Below are 16,405 nucleotides of genomic sequence, written 5' to 3' on the forward strand. Positions count from 1 at the left end.
TAACTGATACACTGGGATTTCTGGCTCCTTCTCCACCTCTCCTTGCATCTAATCACCGGACCCTTCTGATTCTACCTCCTTGATGTGTCCCAGATCTGGTACCTTTTCTCCCGCGCGGCTACTTCTCCCTGAACTCCGACCATCAGAATTTCTTGCCTGGATCACTGTGTCAGCCTCTTTTCCACTTACTCTCCCCACTTCTTAGGCTTGTTCTTTCCAATCCATCTTTCAGACCAGTAACTCAAAGTAGCTTTTTTTATGAGGAAGTTAAATATGTACATTACAGAAATCAATATAAGAAATATCCACGCCCAGAATGGTGACAAGTGTTAATAGTATCTGTAATTTTTTATGAAGCAAATATGACAAAGTTGTGTTGTTCCCTCTACAAGAGCGAACACCCTCTCATGCCTGAACTATATCCTTGGTGTATTTTTTCAAACTTTTACATACCTTTATGAGTGAAGGTATGGTATGGTTTTGTGTAGTTTAGATTTTTATCTAAATGGTGTCATACCTATACTGTACCTTGCTTTTTGTTTTGGAGGTCTATCCATGTTGATACCTGTAAACTGAGTTCATTCATGTCAGTAGCTCTACAGTGCTCCATGGTGTGACTGTAACAACATATCCATCTATTTCCCTAATGATGGGCAACTAGGGTCTTCCTCTGTTTTGCTTTTAAAAACAATGCTTCACAGACATCCTTAAACATGTGTGAAGTCTCTAGGGTCTACACCTAGAAGTATAATTGCTAAGTCTTGAGGATAGTGGTTGTTATGGGTGGCAATGCATCCTCTAAAAAGATATAAGTTCTGGGCCGGCCGAATGGCTCAGTTGGTTAAGAGCTCACTCAAGAGTTTGAGCTCTGAGCAACAGCGGTTCGAGGCCAGCCCGAGCTGAGCAGCCGCTAAGCTGCCAATAGGTAGCAGGATGGCTCAGCTAAAAAAAAAACAAAACAAAACAAAAAAAAGATATAAGTTCTAACCCTAGGTACCTGTGAGTGTGACTTACTTACAAGCAGGGTCTTGGCAGATGTAATCAAGTTAAGGTAAAGCCATTAAAGTAGACACTAATCCAATATGACTGGTGTACTCATAATAGAAGAGACACAGACACACACACACAGGGAGCGAACCCCATTAAAGATGGAGGCAGAGATTGGAGCGATGTGTCAACAAGCCAAGGAACTGCCAAGGATTGCTGAACACTACCAGCAGCAAGAAGAGAGGTCTGAAACAGATTTTGCCCCAGAGACTCTGGAAGGAACAAACCCTGCCAACATCTTGATTTTGGACTTCTAGACTCGAGAATTATGAAAGAATAAATTTTTCTTGTTTTAAACCATCCAGTTTGTGGCAATTTGTAGGAAATTTGTATGGCAGCTGTAGAAAACTAAACCAGTGGTAAAATGAAAAGTTGTGGCCTGTGGGAGCATAGGATGAGGTCAGAGAGAGAACAGATGAGTCTTAGACAGTAAATTGGGGAGACAGTAAATTGGGGCTGGAGTGGGAAGGGCGTCTGGACTTATTCATGCAGACAGTGTGATAACACAGAGGATAAATTAAATTGACAAGGGACACGGTTCTATTGGGGTTTTAGAGAAAAGTGACAGAGAAACAGCCGTTGTTCCGAGTAAATGTGTTTGAATTATTCAACTTCTGGAATCTCAAACTCATCCGCTTTTTCCTTTAAAAGCTATTCATTCCCTTCCACACACAACTGCAAGGATTTGGCAAACTCAGGTTTGTCATTAACAACCACGGGTTATTTTGTGCTTTCTTAAGCAGGCCCTGTTTTTAAGACATAATCGGCTAATCTCATTTAATCCTCACAAGTGCCCCCTGGAAACAGGCACATGATCTTCACTACAGAAATAAGGTAACAGTCAGAAAGGCGAGGTGATTTGCACTTCGGGAAACATCCGGTTGACGATTTTGGATGCCACCACCTTCGTTACCGGCTGCATGGCGTTAAGCAAACGACTTCACCTTCCTCAACCTACATCGGCCTTCTTTCAAAATGGCATAGTTGCTGCTACCTCTTCGGTCCAGCCCGTAGTGGTGACATGAATGAAGCGTGTCAAGCGCCACAAACCGCGAAAAGCAGTGTCGTCACCACTTTCCGGGACCACGTGGCCCGGGCTGCGCAGACTCGGGGGCGGGCCGACCCCCGGCTGCACGCCCGCCCAGGCGCTCGCGCCGGCCGCCAGGGTCCGCTGTGACGCGGCCCGGGCCGGGCCGCTCTAGCCTCCCCTGGGGAAGTCGCTGTCCTTACCTTCAGCGGGAGCCCGCGCCTCCGTCTTCGCGCCCGCTAGCCCTCCGCTCCGTGCTGCAGCTACCCACTGCCCGCTTGCCGCCCGCCATGGCCCTGCTGCACTCCAGCCGCATCCTGTCCCGGGTCGCCGCCGCCTTCCACCCAGGCCTCGCGGCCGCGGCTTCTGCCAGAGCCAGGTAAGCCGGGGAGACGGGGCCGGGACCACAGGCCTTCCTAGCCTAGCTGTGGGCACCCTAGGACATCGAGACTACCCCCCCACACACCCCCACCCCAGCACACACACGTTCTCTGCCACCCCCTCTGCTGCTTCACAGGGGGCTGAGGATTGAGCGGCCGCGCTTCACAGTGACCCGCGCGGTTCTACATCCCTCCCCGCCCCTGCCCCCAGGACCGCCGGAGAGCGATGCAGCGCGTTCCCCTGAGTTAGGAAGTGTGGCCCTCTACGGCACCCGGACTCCCGTGCAAGGGTCGGGGGTCACGAGACGCAGATTCGGCACAGGTGGGGGGGCGGGAGCGGGGGGCAAGGGGAGAGCTCGTGGGCTGCGGCGCCGGACCGGCCTCGCGCCAATTGGCTGCAGCGCTGCGGGGGGTGGGGGGGGAACGCCCTTGACAGGCTGCCCTGCGGGACCGCGGTGCCCACCTGTCGTGGTCTCCCTCGGCCAGAACGGGCTTGGCAGGCCGGCGGCTGGCTGCCGTTTGTGTGCCTGGGGAAAGAAAGCTCACGGGTGAAAGGTTCTGGGACCCGGGCATTGAGGCACGGCTATCCTCTGCATCCCATGACCTTGGCGCGGCATCCTCGGCCCCCCTCCCTCCCGTATTATCACCCGAGTCACCCGTGACCTCCCTCCCGCAGTTTGGCCTTTGGATGGAAGAGGGTTGGGGTGTAGTGCACCTCTTTTTTTTTTTAAGCTCTTTGGCGGTCTCGATGTAGGGAAGTGGCCATCTCTCCATCTCACTACGCTCTTTCAGCAAATATTTCATCTTCCAAGTTTCACATAGCCAGGCGCTGGACCAGATACTGTTGATAGTACAAGCCATGAACAGGCTTGAGGGAGGGACAGGTGTCACAAAAAAAATAACAAGTATATAATTTCAAACTGTATAAGTATTGCGGAGAAAAAGTCCGGCGCTTTCAACAAATTAGTAATTCCTTCCTGGTGGAGACCTGAGCCAGGCGATTTAATTCACCCCAGAAACGGATTGGGCTGGGCAGCCGGGTGACTCAGTTGGTTAGAGCGTGTGCTCTGAGCAACAGGGTTGCCGGTTCGATCTCCACATGGGCCATTGAGCTGTGCCCTTCGCAACTAGATTGAGGACAATAACTTGACTTGGAGCTGATGGGTCCTGGAAAAAACACAATGCCCCCCCCCAAAAAAACCACCACATTGTTCCCCAATAAAGTTTAAAACAAAAAAAAGAAGAAGCCAATTGGGGACAGTGTCTTTAAGCACTACCTAATCGGGTACCGAGTTTCCAAACCACCAAACCAGATATTATCTCCAAGGAGCAAAGCCTTGACCTTTTTATGTGCTTTGGCCTTTTGTTTGAAAGTATGTATATGCTTCAAGCCAGCAGAACAGTTTGTCCCTCACAGCTCCCCACACTCTTGGCAGTAGTTTTGCCCAGGCTCTCACACTTTCTTCTCTCCTTGATTTGGTTCCTTCTTGGCTCACTGTCAAGGTGTGCTCTTTAAGTCAGCCTACCTAGTGGACCAGAATTGGGGAGGGAGTATCATTTATGCTGTAAATTTGGAGAACATAAAGGGGTGCATAAAATTACGGGCAAAAGGAAGTCAGTTTCACTATAGTGAAAGATTCACTATAGTAATCTTAACCTCGTTTTATGGATTTGGCTGGGTGGCCTGCAGCTCTCCTTAGAGGGCTTGGTGAAAATCCCTATGGGTGTGACCTTTTAGTCATTCTTGCAGTTTGAAAGCCTGACTCATTTTGCTTTTCTGCCTTTTCCATCAGAATGTAAATTCCATGAGAGTAGAGACCGTACCTATTTTACTGTTATAGCTCAGCACTTAGAACAATGCCTGTATGTCTTTCAAATTGAATACTTTTATTTTAAACTTTGTGGGGTTTTTTAAATTAATGAATAGAAACAAATATGCCATCTTAATACTGTACCGTAGATTAAAGTCTAAACATATAGGAGAACTACAGTTGCAAAATGTGTATCAAAAATATAGTCTAAAAATATTTGAGCGCGTACAGTTGAGGTGCTATTGAGGTTTAAACATGATACGTGACTGGGTGATAGAACCACATGCTATATCTGGCTGTGACTGCTACCTGTTCAGACAGACAAGACAGTGGGAACCTTCACTCCTGCCTCTGTAAGAGTGATCTTTACCTAAAGCCAAATGTTTAAAATTGGAGAACATTGAAAATAAATTCAACTAATTGAAGTTTCTTTCCAAAAAAAAAAGCTCATTGTAATACAGTAAAGCCCTGGCAGTTGGTATTCTGACAAACTGAGGATCTATCCTATGAAGTACTTGATTTTCACATGTGGATCATTTAAATGGAAGTCCCTTAAGTTTAAATGTTTTGTCTAGCTACGTTTATAAAACAGCACTAAACATTTAACCTTTTCTTATTGACCTGTACTATAAAAGCATAGTGGCATTAAATCAGACATAGTCACAGGTCAATGAAGAAAGAAAAATATGCTGAACTAATTTGATTTAGAACAATCTGCTCTTAATTATTTAATTCTGATTATTTATTTTTTAATGAAATAACTGAAGGAGTATCATGAGACCCTTTAGAAAGGCAGTGTGCAATAGTGGTGCAGTAACCAGTAGTTAGAACACCAAAATTATCATATTTTTTTAAAATTTAATTTGCAATTACAATTAACATTCAATATTATATTAGTTTCAGGTATATAGCATAGTGGTTAGACATTTATATAACTTACGAAGTGATCCCCCTGATAAGTCTAGTGCCCACCTGGCACCTTACATAGTTATGACAATATTATTGACTATGTTCCCTGTGCTATACTTTACATCCCCATGACTCAAAATTGTAGAGTTGTGTTTGCTATTTTTAGCTCTGTGATCATGAGCAAGTTAGTTAACTTCACTTATAAAATTAGAATGTGGGCCGGCCATGTGGCACGTTGGTTAGGAGCTGGCTTGGGACGCCAGCTCTGAGCAGCAGGGCCCCAGTTCAGATCCCACATGAGGGCCAGTGACACTGCCCTCTACAGCTAAGATGGTGAGCAACAGCTCGACCTGGAGCTGGGCGGCCGTGAGTCGCCGGCAACGGCGTAGGCTGCAGCCCCTGCTGCAGTGGGTTGCCATGGGCTACCGTGTGTGGTGGGTAGTCAGCGTGTGTCCAGAGGCCGGCAACTGATCTGCCTTACCCAGGAAGAGCGCAATGATAATGCCAACATGGGCCAGTGAAGCAACGTCCTCCACAACTAGACTGAACAATCAAAGGACACCAACTTGTCTGTTCCCCTCCCCCAATTGCCCAATAAAATCTTTAAAAAAAAAAAATGTGAGGGGAAGCATGTTAAAAACTAAAGTATGAGGTAGGCTCCTGGGGAAACGGCAAGGTACTTGAATTGAAAATGCTTATCTGAATGCTTACTTAGTAGCTGACATCTTTTGGCTGGCTAGCCACTATTGCTCAATGGCTGAGGCTTTGTGCTTATGGCCAAAGTGCACTGATAGGAATCACTTTGTAGGCCACAGGTATTCCGCATCAACTTTGTCCCCTAGAGCACTCTTCTCTTCACCTAGTACTGTCACTTTTAAAACATCAGAGTTCTTACAGTGCGGGCAGAGTTTTTACCCTTTAAGGGATGGAATAATGAGTGGCATAAAGGACATAAACATGATTACTGATGTAGGACTAACCAAATTGAGAATCCCTGCACCTATATTTAGATTTTTGAGATTCAGTATTTTTCAGTTGCTTTTAGAGTTCTTAAAAGATACTGTTCTCAATCATATCTCTGCCAGAAAACGCATGGTTGTTGTTTCTGAGAGAATGTCTATGCTGGATAAAATTTTGAAAGAACATGACAAATAAGTCCTCTTCACACCATTCAGCAAGGGTGCCTTTTGTCCTTGTGTTAAAGGCAGCGGCTCTGTCATCATTGATTAAAGACCTTGGAAACAGAACCATCTTTTTAAAAATGAAAATTGCTTACTAGAAGCTCTCTATAATATGTCCTTGACATTCCCTTCACTCATCAGTTAATGACAGTGCTGAAGATAGACAGGTGACTACATGTTTCAAGGTCTGAATTGTAGGTAGGAAATGACATTGCTCCAAAGTGTAATAGCCGTTTCTTACTATTGCTTAGATACGGGAACAGCCAGGCAGCCTACAACAATGAAGAAAATGAGAGGGATTTCGAGTTTTGAAATTATTGGTCTTCTCGACTCTTCTGCAAGGTGCTTTGAAGTCTTATGCATTGTTGGGTTATTGGTGCCTATTGCTATACCCTGTGCAGAGTAAACAAGCAAACATTTGTTTAAGTGGATTTGTGGCAGATCCAAGATGTCTCTGGCCATGGAAATCTTGCTCCTGTAACTGATGTCTTATATTTCCCATTTCAGCTCCTGGTGGGCCCATGTGGAGATGGGGCCCCCAGATCCCATCCTGGGAGTCACAGAAGCCTTTAAGAGAGATACCAACAGCAAAAAGATGAATCTGGGAGTTGGTGCGTATCGGGATGATAACGGAAAGCCTTACGTGCTTCCTAGCATCCGGAAGGTGAGCTTGCCATCCAGCCCCTACCTGATTGGGATGAATAAACTGAAGGGAGCTCCCAGAGAGCAGCAGAAAGATTGCTGGACCTGAAGTTAGAAGACCTGGGTTCTGGTTCTGATACTGACTGACTGCTTGAATCACGTAGATTTTCTGGGCTGTAGTTTCCTTGGCTGTAAAAGTGAGAGGTTGGAACTACATGGTCTTTTCCAAGATTGAACTTCTTGTAATTATCTATCAAACAGGCATAATGGCATGTTTAATTCTGAGAGTGCACAAATGGACCAAGAATTTAAACATTATCTCTTGGTGATCGGAGTAGCCCTTCGTGGATGAGGGTTACTCTTGTTATTTTCCATTTCTCTCATTTTAATTGCCTTAACAAAGCCCTCCTACACAGGCGTGCTCTGTCCTTTCTTCCTGTTGAACTACAGAATAATTGTCTTTATTTTTGTTGTATATGTATTAATAGTCTTTTTATTAGTTATCATTATAACGCTAAGTAATGTAACTAATCCCCTTAGAACAATTTTTTTAAAGAAAGTATGTCTTCCTTTCCATCTGCATCTGCTCTGATGAATTATGACTGCTGCTTTGTCACTTCCGAAAGTGTGTCATTCCTCCATACGGCAGAGCTAGCCCATGAGTGGCAGTTACAGAATAGTACTTTTGGGTAAGAGTAAAGAATTCTGTAATCATCTGAGCTGTGCACCATGCAACAGACTGGCTCAGGCCCTCGTGAGGTGCTGCAGCAATAGAGCAGGAGCTGAATAAACCACTGAAAGAAGAAATTGCTGAGTGTACAGGAACACACATTAGGTGTCATCTGTACAAGTCTCCGAATAGCAAAAAGCACTCAAAAAACAAGGGTTTGCTTTTGGTCTCAGGAAGTCAATTTAAAGCATTCAGCAAGTGTTAGCTATTGTTGCAAGCTGGAACACCACCACGTACTTTTTTGTACGTTACCTCTTCAGTTCTTCATCTCTATCATATGAGGGGCAGAAACAGTTGTTCCCCCATTCAACAGATGTGGAAACTAAGACTCAAGAAGGTTAATAAGTTGCCCAGGGTCACATGGCCAGGCCTCTGACTCCAAATCATGAATATGTGCAGCTGTTACTATTAACCCTTTGAAGTTTTTAGACTGGCATGTATCTTGAAATACATTTTTTTTTTAGTGTATTTAGTTTGATTTTATCATCTTGTATTTATTGTAAGTGTTGTGCTTAAACCTTGTTCTTGTACATTCCAAGAATGCCATTTTATGTTAAATGGTAATCAAGAGCCATTATATACCCATCCACATAAAACCTAACTTAAAAAAAATAAAAATATGAAAAAAATACTTTAATATTTTTGTTCTGCAATATGATATATAAAGTGTTCTACTTATCTTGCTTCTTGGACAATATCTCCAAATAAAAAACAAGGCTTTACCGCTAAGATTTAACTTTTTTTTTTTTTTTTAAGATTTTTATTGGGGAATTGGGGGAGGGGAACAGTCAAGTTGTCCTTCAATCTTATTTGTGTAGGGCGCAGCAGGCTCACCTCCCAGCAGCCTTGTTGTTAAAGAGCACGTGCTCTATCCCCTGAGCCATCCTGCCACCTGTTGGCAGCTCAGTTCAGGGCGCAGCATCACTGGCCCATGTGGGAATCGAACTGATGACCCTGTTGCTCAAAGCTTGCACTCTTAGGCAAGCTCTTAACCAATTGACTCGGCCAGCCCTAAGATTTAACTTCTAAAACATTAAATATTGATCGAGGTAATTCCAAGTAAGGCAAAGAAGCTAAATGAATGCATTTTTCTCCTGTCTAGGCGGAAGCCCAGATTGCTGCAAAAAATTTGGACAAAGAATACCTGCCCATCGGGGGACTGGCTGAATTTTGTAAGGCATCTGCAGAGCTAGCCCTGGGTGAGAACAGCGAAGTGTTGAAAAGTGGCCGGGTAAGCAGAGCAGACCTTGGCATCATATAGGATCTGTTTTTAAATTGAATAGTTTAAACAAATTTGAAATACTTTTAACAATTTTAAACAAATAAGAAAATGTAGACCACTCTGTGTGTGAAGATTGTTTTGAGGTGGCCACACTTTTGCTCATATCCTTTCTTTAGATAGTAAATTGGCACTAAGTAAAGATTTCTTATAACACCAATTCCAAACATGTAATAATTTGATAGATTTGGCACTGCTTTTCTGTTAGTCTCTATGTGCTTATGTTCATGTTACATTAAATATGCTTTAGAAATGCCAGCGACTATGCCTAGTTTTAGGCCTATAGTTGAGCCTCTACCCTCATGTCCTAAGATTCCAGCTTAGATAGAGGAAGCAGGAAATAAGCCACAGGTAGACTGTTGAGGTGGGACCAGTCTGGCACTCCTCTGTTGTTCCTTCACAGCCATTTCAGACACTGAAAGGGAGCAGACTATGCTCCCTTCCTGCTGCCTCCCTCCTCTCTCGAGGTCCAGAGAGCATCACTGCAGCCATGGAAGCACACGTGTCTCTTAGTTGTCTCCTTCTAGCTCCCCAGGGAGCCCTCTTATTGTATAAAAAAGGTGGCCCTAAAGGTCACTGGACATAAGCTTTTGCAAGCAGATTCCTGTATGTACCCACTGCAGGCCTGCATTTGTCAAGAAGACTAGCATCACGCAGGTGGGATGCAGCCAGGCCACCTGGACGCCTGACCTGACCCGTGGGCTCATGTGCGTTCTCCTTGACTTTCTTTCGAAACAAATATTTTTTTTCAGTGGATATATTGGTACCTTTCAATATTTATTTTTGTGTGTAAGTCTGGGAAAAACACACAAAGTAGCAAAACTAACCCATCTCTCCCCTCCACACCCCTCCAAGGCCAGAATAAATACATTTTATTCACAAAATGGACCTAAGTCCACAGGTTAGTTCATTGACTCAGAGAAAAGCATACAACCTCAACCGGATGGTGATGTGTTATAATCATAAGTCATGGGCAGAATGTGGTTTGACTGATATCCATATAGTCAACCACCTTTTAACCCCTCACGAAAACTATTTTTTCTGGAATTTTTGCTTAGTGTGTGTACATCTATCAGTCAGTTGTAACCTAAGTACGAGACTGGCCTATCTTAAAATAACATCAGCTTGTACCAACAGGTGGCAGGATGGCTCAGCTAAAAAAAAATAAAATAAAATAAAAAATAACATCAGCTTGTCTTTTATAAATTGCTGTGCCTTTGTGAATTATTAGTATTATCAGAACTACAGTTAGGTTTTTATTTCTATCCAGCCAGAGCTGGCAAAGACAAACTGTTGAGTAAAGAGCTTGTTAATTGGGTTCCCGCCATTTAATTCAGTGTCGCCCAGTCCAGAAAATAAATTTAATAAGTATATTTTGTGGAGCTTTGTATTTCTGTGGTGCCTAAAAAAAACCTTTGATTTCTTATTCATCTCCAAAAGTTGACTGATTCAAAGAGTCAGATTTCCCTCAGCGTCTCTCTGTTACCTAGAAGATGAATACTTTCCGATTCCAAAAACTCATGAAGGGCCCTCTTCTACAACATTGAAAATGTAGTGATGTTATTTTAGTGTACCTATTGACTTGCTTTTTAAGGAACTTTGATGTTTGGAAAGTCATTTAATCTTGCATAATTATAGAATAATGTTGTAATGTAGTGACTATTCCTAGTGTCTTTTTCTCTGTATAAATCACTCCTTTTCATAGGGATCGGGGTTGGGGTAGGGATTCTGTGTCCTGAAAGTTGCACATATAACACAGGATTGCACTAATAACAGGCCAGCCATAAGGAATTAGCTTCAGCATCCGCAAACTGAAGAAACGGCTCTTTTGAGAACTCATGAGGAGCGTCAAGTCAATCTGTCTCTTAGCAAATGGGGAAAGAAACCCTAGTGGTGTTCTCTCATTTCCAAGTACTCCTTTGGAACGTGTCTTCAACTTCCAAAGAAGGAAATGTGTTGACTGTCCAGGGCCGTGTCTCTCTGTACTTGACCTCTGTTTTGTTAACGTTGTGTGCCTGGAGGGTGTGCTGTACCTCACTGACCATGGGTGTCCTTCCCTCAGTATGTCACCGTGCAGAGCATTTCTGGAACCGGGGCCTTAAGGATCGGAGCGAGTTTGCTGGTAAGTCTGGAAAGTCCTTCGGGAAAGAACTGTAAGACAGTCTGTAAGTTAAGAATGATGGGGCTTCCTATTGCGTGTGTGTTTGCTGAACTGGAGGTAGATTTCCTTTTTCCACAAAGTTGGAAGATTTCCTGTTCTCTGTTAAATGGAGTCAGGGGGTTAAAAATGAAAATAATACCTTGGTTTGCAAGCATAATTCATTCTGGAAACAAACTACTCATACTGCAAGACATCACTCGTTTACCAAGTTAAAATATATTAGAAATGTTTGCTCGTCTTGCGGAACACTCGCAAACCAAGTTACTCTCAATCCAAGGTTTTACTGTACTTAGAAGGAATTACAAAGAAGGTATTTATAATATTATGAAATGTTAGAACAATAATAAATACAATTTATTGAGCACATGCTGTTATTAGGAGCTTTTATATATTAGCTCATTTAATCTTTATGAAGGAGGTTCACTTAATGCCATTTTACAGATGAAGAAAGTGAGGCCCAGAGAGGTCCTTGGCTACCCAACCAATATAACTGTCAGAGCCTGGATTCCAACCTAGGCAACCCGCGGCTTAGTCAGCACTGCCTCTTAATCATAGAGAGAAGCTGAGTTTCAGTGGAGAAAAATGTCTGCTCAATAAAATATATCATTCCCTTTTCATTCCCTTTCATCCCATCTCTTAGCAAAGATTTTTCAAGTTCAGCCGAGATGTCTTTCTGCCCAAACCCACCTGGGGAAATCACACACCGATCTTCAGGGACGCTGGCATGCAGCTGCAGGGTTATCGGTACTACGACCCCAAGACGTGCGGCTTTGACTTCACAGGCGCCATGGAGGACATTTCAGTAAGTGTGGCTTCCAGGGCCGGAGGGGTGAAGGAACAAGAAATAAGCCTCCTTGTGGAGACCGGATGCCTCCCTGCTGGGTCTCAATACCTTGCTGAAAATACTGGGGATGAGCTAACTTGCAGACCTCAGGTTATTTTTCTCACTTACCGAGTAATAGTGACTTAGCTCCTTTTAAAGCTGCAAAGCAATCTCTTGGTTGTTTGTCTTTTTAGAAAATGCCACAGCAGAGTGTCCTCCTCCTGCATGCCTGTGCCCACAACCCCACGGGAGTGGACCCTCGCCCTGAGCAGTGGAAGGAGATAGCAGCAGTGGTGAAGGTGAGGCGGGTGAACTGGCGGTGACAATTCTGTGTTCAGTGATTGGCCTTAGATGCTTAACCTGGCACAGTCTTACCAGTGACTGTTAATTAATGCAAGTCCACGTGAAGTGTGCACACTTTGTGAAGTGGCCAGGAAAGAGCTCCTCATTGGCAGGATTAGCAATTCTGTAACTGATGATACGTGAGCAGTTTGACAGTAATTTTTGTTCCTCAACCTGGGTGTAGGGAATTCTGCTAGAACTTGTCATTGGCCGGCCTGTGCAGTAGGCACCCACAGGCACCAGGTGCATCTCGAGACAGACTGCCTTGAGCTTTGGTCTTCTCTTTTCCTTCCCAGAAAAACAACCTCTTTGCGTTCTTTGACATGGCCTACCAAGGCTTTGCCAGTGGCGATGGGAACAAGGACGCCTGGGCCGTACGCCACTTCATCGAACAGGGCATTAATGTTTGTCTCTGCCAGTCCTATGCCAAGAACATGGGCTTATACGGTAAAGTAAAGGACCCAGTGTGATGTGTGTTCTGATGAGCTTGATGAAGTGCTGGGAGAGGACACCACAGAGGTGTGGCGTTTGGTGCGTGCGTGTGTGTGTGTGTGTGTGTGTGTGTGTGTGTGTGTGTGTGTCCCTCCTTACCCAGAGAGGAAAGAAAGGCAAGTAAAATGGATTTTACTGATCGTAGCCATATCTTCTTCAGTGTCCCTGAAAGCCTCCAGCAAAGAGAACTGATTCCTGCTTCTCTAAATACTAAGTGACTGCTCCATGAGCCAAGGAGACGGGTACAAAAAAAAAGAGACGTTTGGACACTCTTGAGTACTCACACTTTCTGTTGTACCTAGATTCACCATACTGGGTGTTAAAAACTTTAACAAAGACAAAACTTGATGTATAACAACGAGTGATTTTTGTGGTGCTTCTTATGGAAACAGATACCATGTAGCAAACTGAGCCATGATTTGCTTTAGCACTTTAGCTAGACCTAGAAAACAAGATGCATTTTGTCTTTTCAGGTGAGCGTGTGGGAGCCTTCACTGTGGTCTGCAAAGATGCTGATGAAGCCAAAAGGATAGAATCACAGTTGAAGATCTTGATTCGTCCCATGTACTCGAACCCTCCCGTCAATGGGGCCCGAATTGCCTCTACGGTTCTGAACAGCCCTGACCTGCGAAAACAATGGTAAAGGCTCAGTGACACTCCCCACCCTCCACCTTCCCCACCACTCAGCCTTCAAAGCTCGTTACAATTGGCCGCCAGTGACATACAGCTTCCGTATGTAGAAGGGGAGAAGAATGTGCGTTTTGTTAGCACTTTCAAATGAACACATTGGTTTTTCCCTGTAAGAGACAAACATGATTCAAAAATGGCAGTTTCTGTTGTTCCATCATTTCCAGGTTAAGAAAAGCCTGCCTTCTAAAGTTAAGCTCACATTGAAGTGCCTTACAGAAGAAAACTTTCTTAAGAACATCGTATTTTTTTATTTTTATCCTAATAATAGCATTGAATTGGTATTTCTGCGTATTTTGGGTTTTATTATGCATACCATCTGACTCTCTTGGCACCTCAGCTCTAAATTCGTGTTACTCGGTCTTTTTGACCACAGTCCAGGTGAGACACATTTTACCTGATGACCCTGAACACAGATGACCCGTATATGTATGTGTCTATAACTGAAACAGTTTCAAAACTCAGTGCTTAGGCTTTGTGTGCTATACTCCAACATTTTCTAAATGCCACTTGCATACAGCTACATTGAATTTATTGCCTAGTAATGGGTCATGATGCAATTTAAAAACCATTGCTGTGGATCAGAGGTTGGCAAACTACATTCTCCAGGTCAAATCTAGTCTGCCCCTTATTTTTGTAAATAAAGTTTTACTGGCACACAACTACATTTCTTGATGAAGTGTATATGGCTGCTTTCATGCTGTAACAGCAGAGTTCAGTAGTTGTGACAGAGAGCATATGGCCCATAAAACCTAACATGTTTACGATTTGTCCCTTTATAAAACGCTTACCAATCCCTGCTCTATATAATTTAGAGTTAATAAAAAGCCCAGATGCCTATGGAGGATGTGATTTGTTATACAAGAATTTATCCTGTGCAGCTGGTTAGATGAGGGAGTACATCTCTGAGCAGCACTGTGGATAGAAAAGCTGAATCTGCTGTCAGCTATCTGCAGAAAACGTCACCCGCAGTTCACTTAGCCATCATGTGACAACTGCTTTCTACCTTAAATTAATCCTGTGAACACTGAAGTAAATAGTCTGGTTCGGGATAGTTCTTTTCAGTACAATGAATCCATGCTAGACTTATAAAAAAATCCACTACGTTTTAAATTACAGTTTTTCATTATAAAATTAATGTGTAAGCACATTTCAGAAAGTTTGAGAAAGGGAAAAATAAACCACAAGTCACTATAACCCAGCTTTTTTTTTTTTTTAGCTGAGCCAGCAGCAGCTCAGCTTAGGCTGGGACTCGAACCGCTGTTGCTGTTAACCAGCTGAGCCACTTGTAACCCAACTTTTTTTTATTTGCCCATTATTATCCAGAGTTGTAATATACTGTGTACCATACTGTTACATATGTATGTGTAGGGTTGGTTTTGTTTTTGTCACTTAGAATTATACTAAGCTTGTATTTTTATTTTTTTTTTTAAAGATTTTATTGGGGAATTGGGGAAGGGGAACAATGTTGGGGTATCGGGAAAGGGGAACAGACAAGTTGCTGTCCTTTTGTTCTTCAGTCTAGTTGGGGAGGATGTCACTTCACTGGCCCATGTTGGTATGTGCTCTTCCCGGGTGAGGCAGTCGCTTGCTGGCCATTGGACAGCCGCTCACGGCAGCTCACGAAAGCGCATGCCAGCTGCCGGGCAGCCCAACTCCAGGTCGAGCTGTTGTTCACCATCTTAGCTGTAGAGGGTGCAGCATCACTAGCCCACATGTGGGATCTGAACCGGGGTCCTGCTGCTCAGAGCTGGCATCCCAAGCCAACTCTTAACCAATGCGCCACTCGGCCGGCCTTAAGCTCTTGTATTTTTTAATATTTTAAGTGTTCTTTTTTTTGTATTTTCATGGTCCCTAATGGTTATCAAGATTTTGTGGGGGTTTTTTTACATGTGCATTTCAATCATATTTGAAGTCTAGGGTACAAAGACAGCAAAGATACTGTGCTAGATGACTAAGACATCTCTACCCTTGGGAGTTACAATCTAGTGAGAGCGATCCACATATAGTATTGATACAAGACAGAATAGGATAAATGCTGACCAAAGGAAGAGCCACTGATTCTAGTGGGGAGTGAGGGAGGGTGTAATGAAAACAGCAGCATTTGAGCTGTGCCTTGAAGAGAGAAGGCTTTTCCCCCCAAATGAAGTAAAGGGGAAAACCGGACAGATATGTGCATGAGGAAAGGCACAGGTGTGCAATACACATCGTGTAGAATGTGCTTCAAAAATCCCAAGTGGTTTTGTGGCAAAGTCAGAGTGAGGAGCATGTGGAAGGCAGCAAAGCTGGGCAGGTGGGAGCAGATCACGAAGCACCTTGACTGACACTGAGAAGTCACAGCTTCTTTCTGTGGGCAACAAAGAGCATGGAGGGGTTTGCTAAGGTCACCCCAGATCTATCCATGGCCACACGCTCAGTGATCTTTAGGACCGAGGCCTCAAAGTGAATGGAGCTAGATGAGTTGCGACTCCAGGAAATGTAAACTCAAATGCTATCTCCAGAGGGGCCAGGGGTTCCAGGTCCAGCCAGTAATTACACTGCTGGTGCAGTGTTGCTACCGTCTCATTTTTCAAGGGAGACCATAAATCCATGTTTTTATGTGCAAGTGCCCAATTTAAAAATGTTTAACTGGGTCAAATAAAACATGACTGAGGGGCCGGCCAAGTGGCGCGTTGGTTAAGAGCTGGCTTGGGACGCCAGAGGACCCCGGTTCGGATCCCACGTATGAGGGCCAGTGACACTGCCCTCCACAGCTAAGATGCTGAACAACAGCTCAACCTGGAGCTGGGCTGCCAGGAGTCGCCGGTGACAGCGTAGACTGCAGCCCCTGCTGCAGTGGGTTGCCATGGGCTACCGTGTGTAGCCAGCGGCCGTCCAGAAGCCAGCGACTGATC

The 16,405-nt window shown here is 44.2% G+C and overlaps 1 protein-coding gene across 1 annotated transcript in view; it reads left to right on the plus strand.

Annotated features, from left to right (window-relative positions):
• Positions 1-2,189: 2,189 nt before the first annotated feature.
• Positions 2,190-16,405, plus strand: part of GOT2 (glutamic-oxaloacetic transaminase 2) — a 21,869-nt gene continuing 7,653 nt past the window's right edge. The window contains exons 1-8 of the mRNA XM_019664510.1: positions 2,190-2,453; positions 6,863-7,019; positions 8,830-8,958; positions 11,069-11,128; positions 11,808-11,969; positions 12,185-12,289; positions 12,629-12,779; positions 13,298-13,463. Coding sequence (XP_019520055.1) covers positions 2,365-2,453; positions 6,863-7,019; positions 8,830-8,958; positions 11,069-11,128; positions 11,808-11,969; positions 12,185-12,289; positions 12,629-12,779; positions 13,298-13,463 — 1,019 coding nt within the window. The 5' untranslated portion in view covers positions 2,190-2,364. The remainder of the gene's footprint in view (positions 2,454-6,862; positions 7,020-8,829; positions 8,959-11,068; positions 11,129-11,807; positions 11,970-12,184; positions 12,290-12,628; positions 12,780-13,297; positions 13,464-16,405) is intronic.

Source organism: Hipposideros armiger, unplaced genomic scaffold (assembly GCF_001890085.2).
Source record: "Hipposideros armiger isolate ML-2016 unplaced genomic scaffold, ASM189008v1 scaffold_423, whole genome shotgun sequence".
NCBI lineage: Eukaryota > Metazoa > Chordata > Mammalia > Chiroptera > Hipposideridae > Hipposideros > Hipposideros armiger.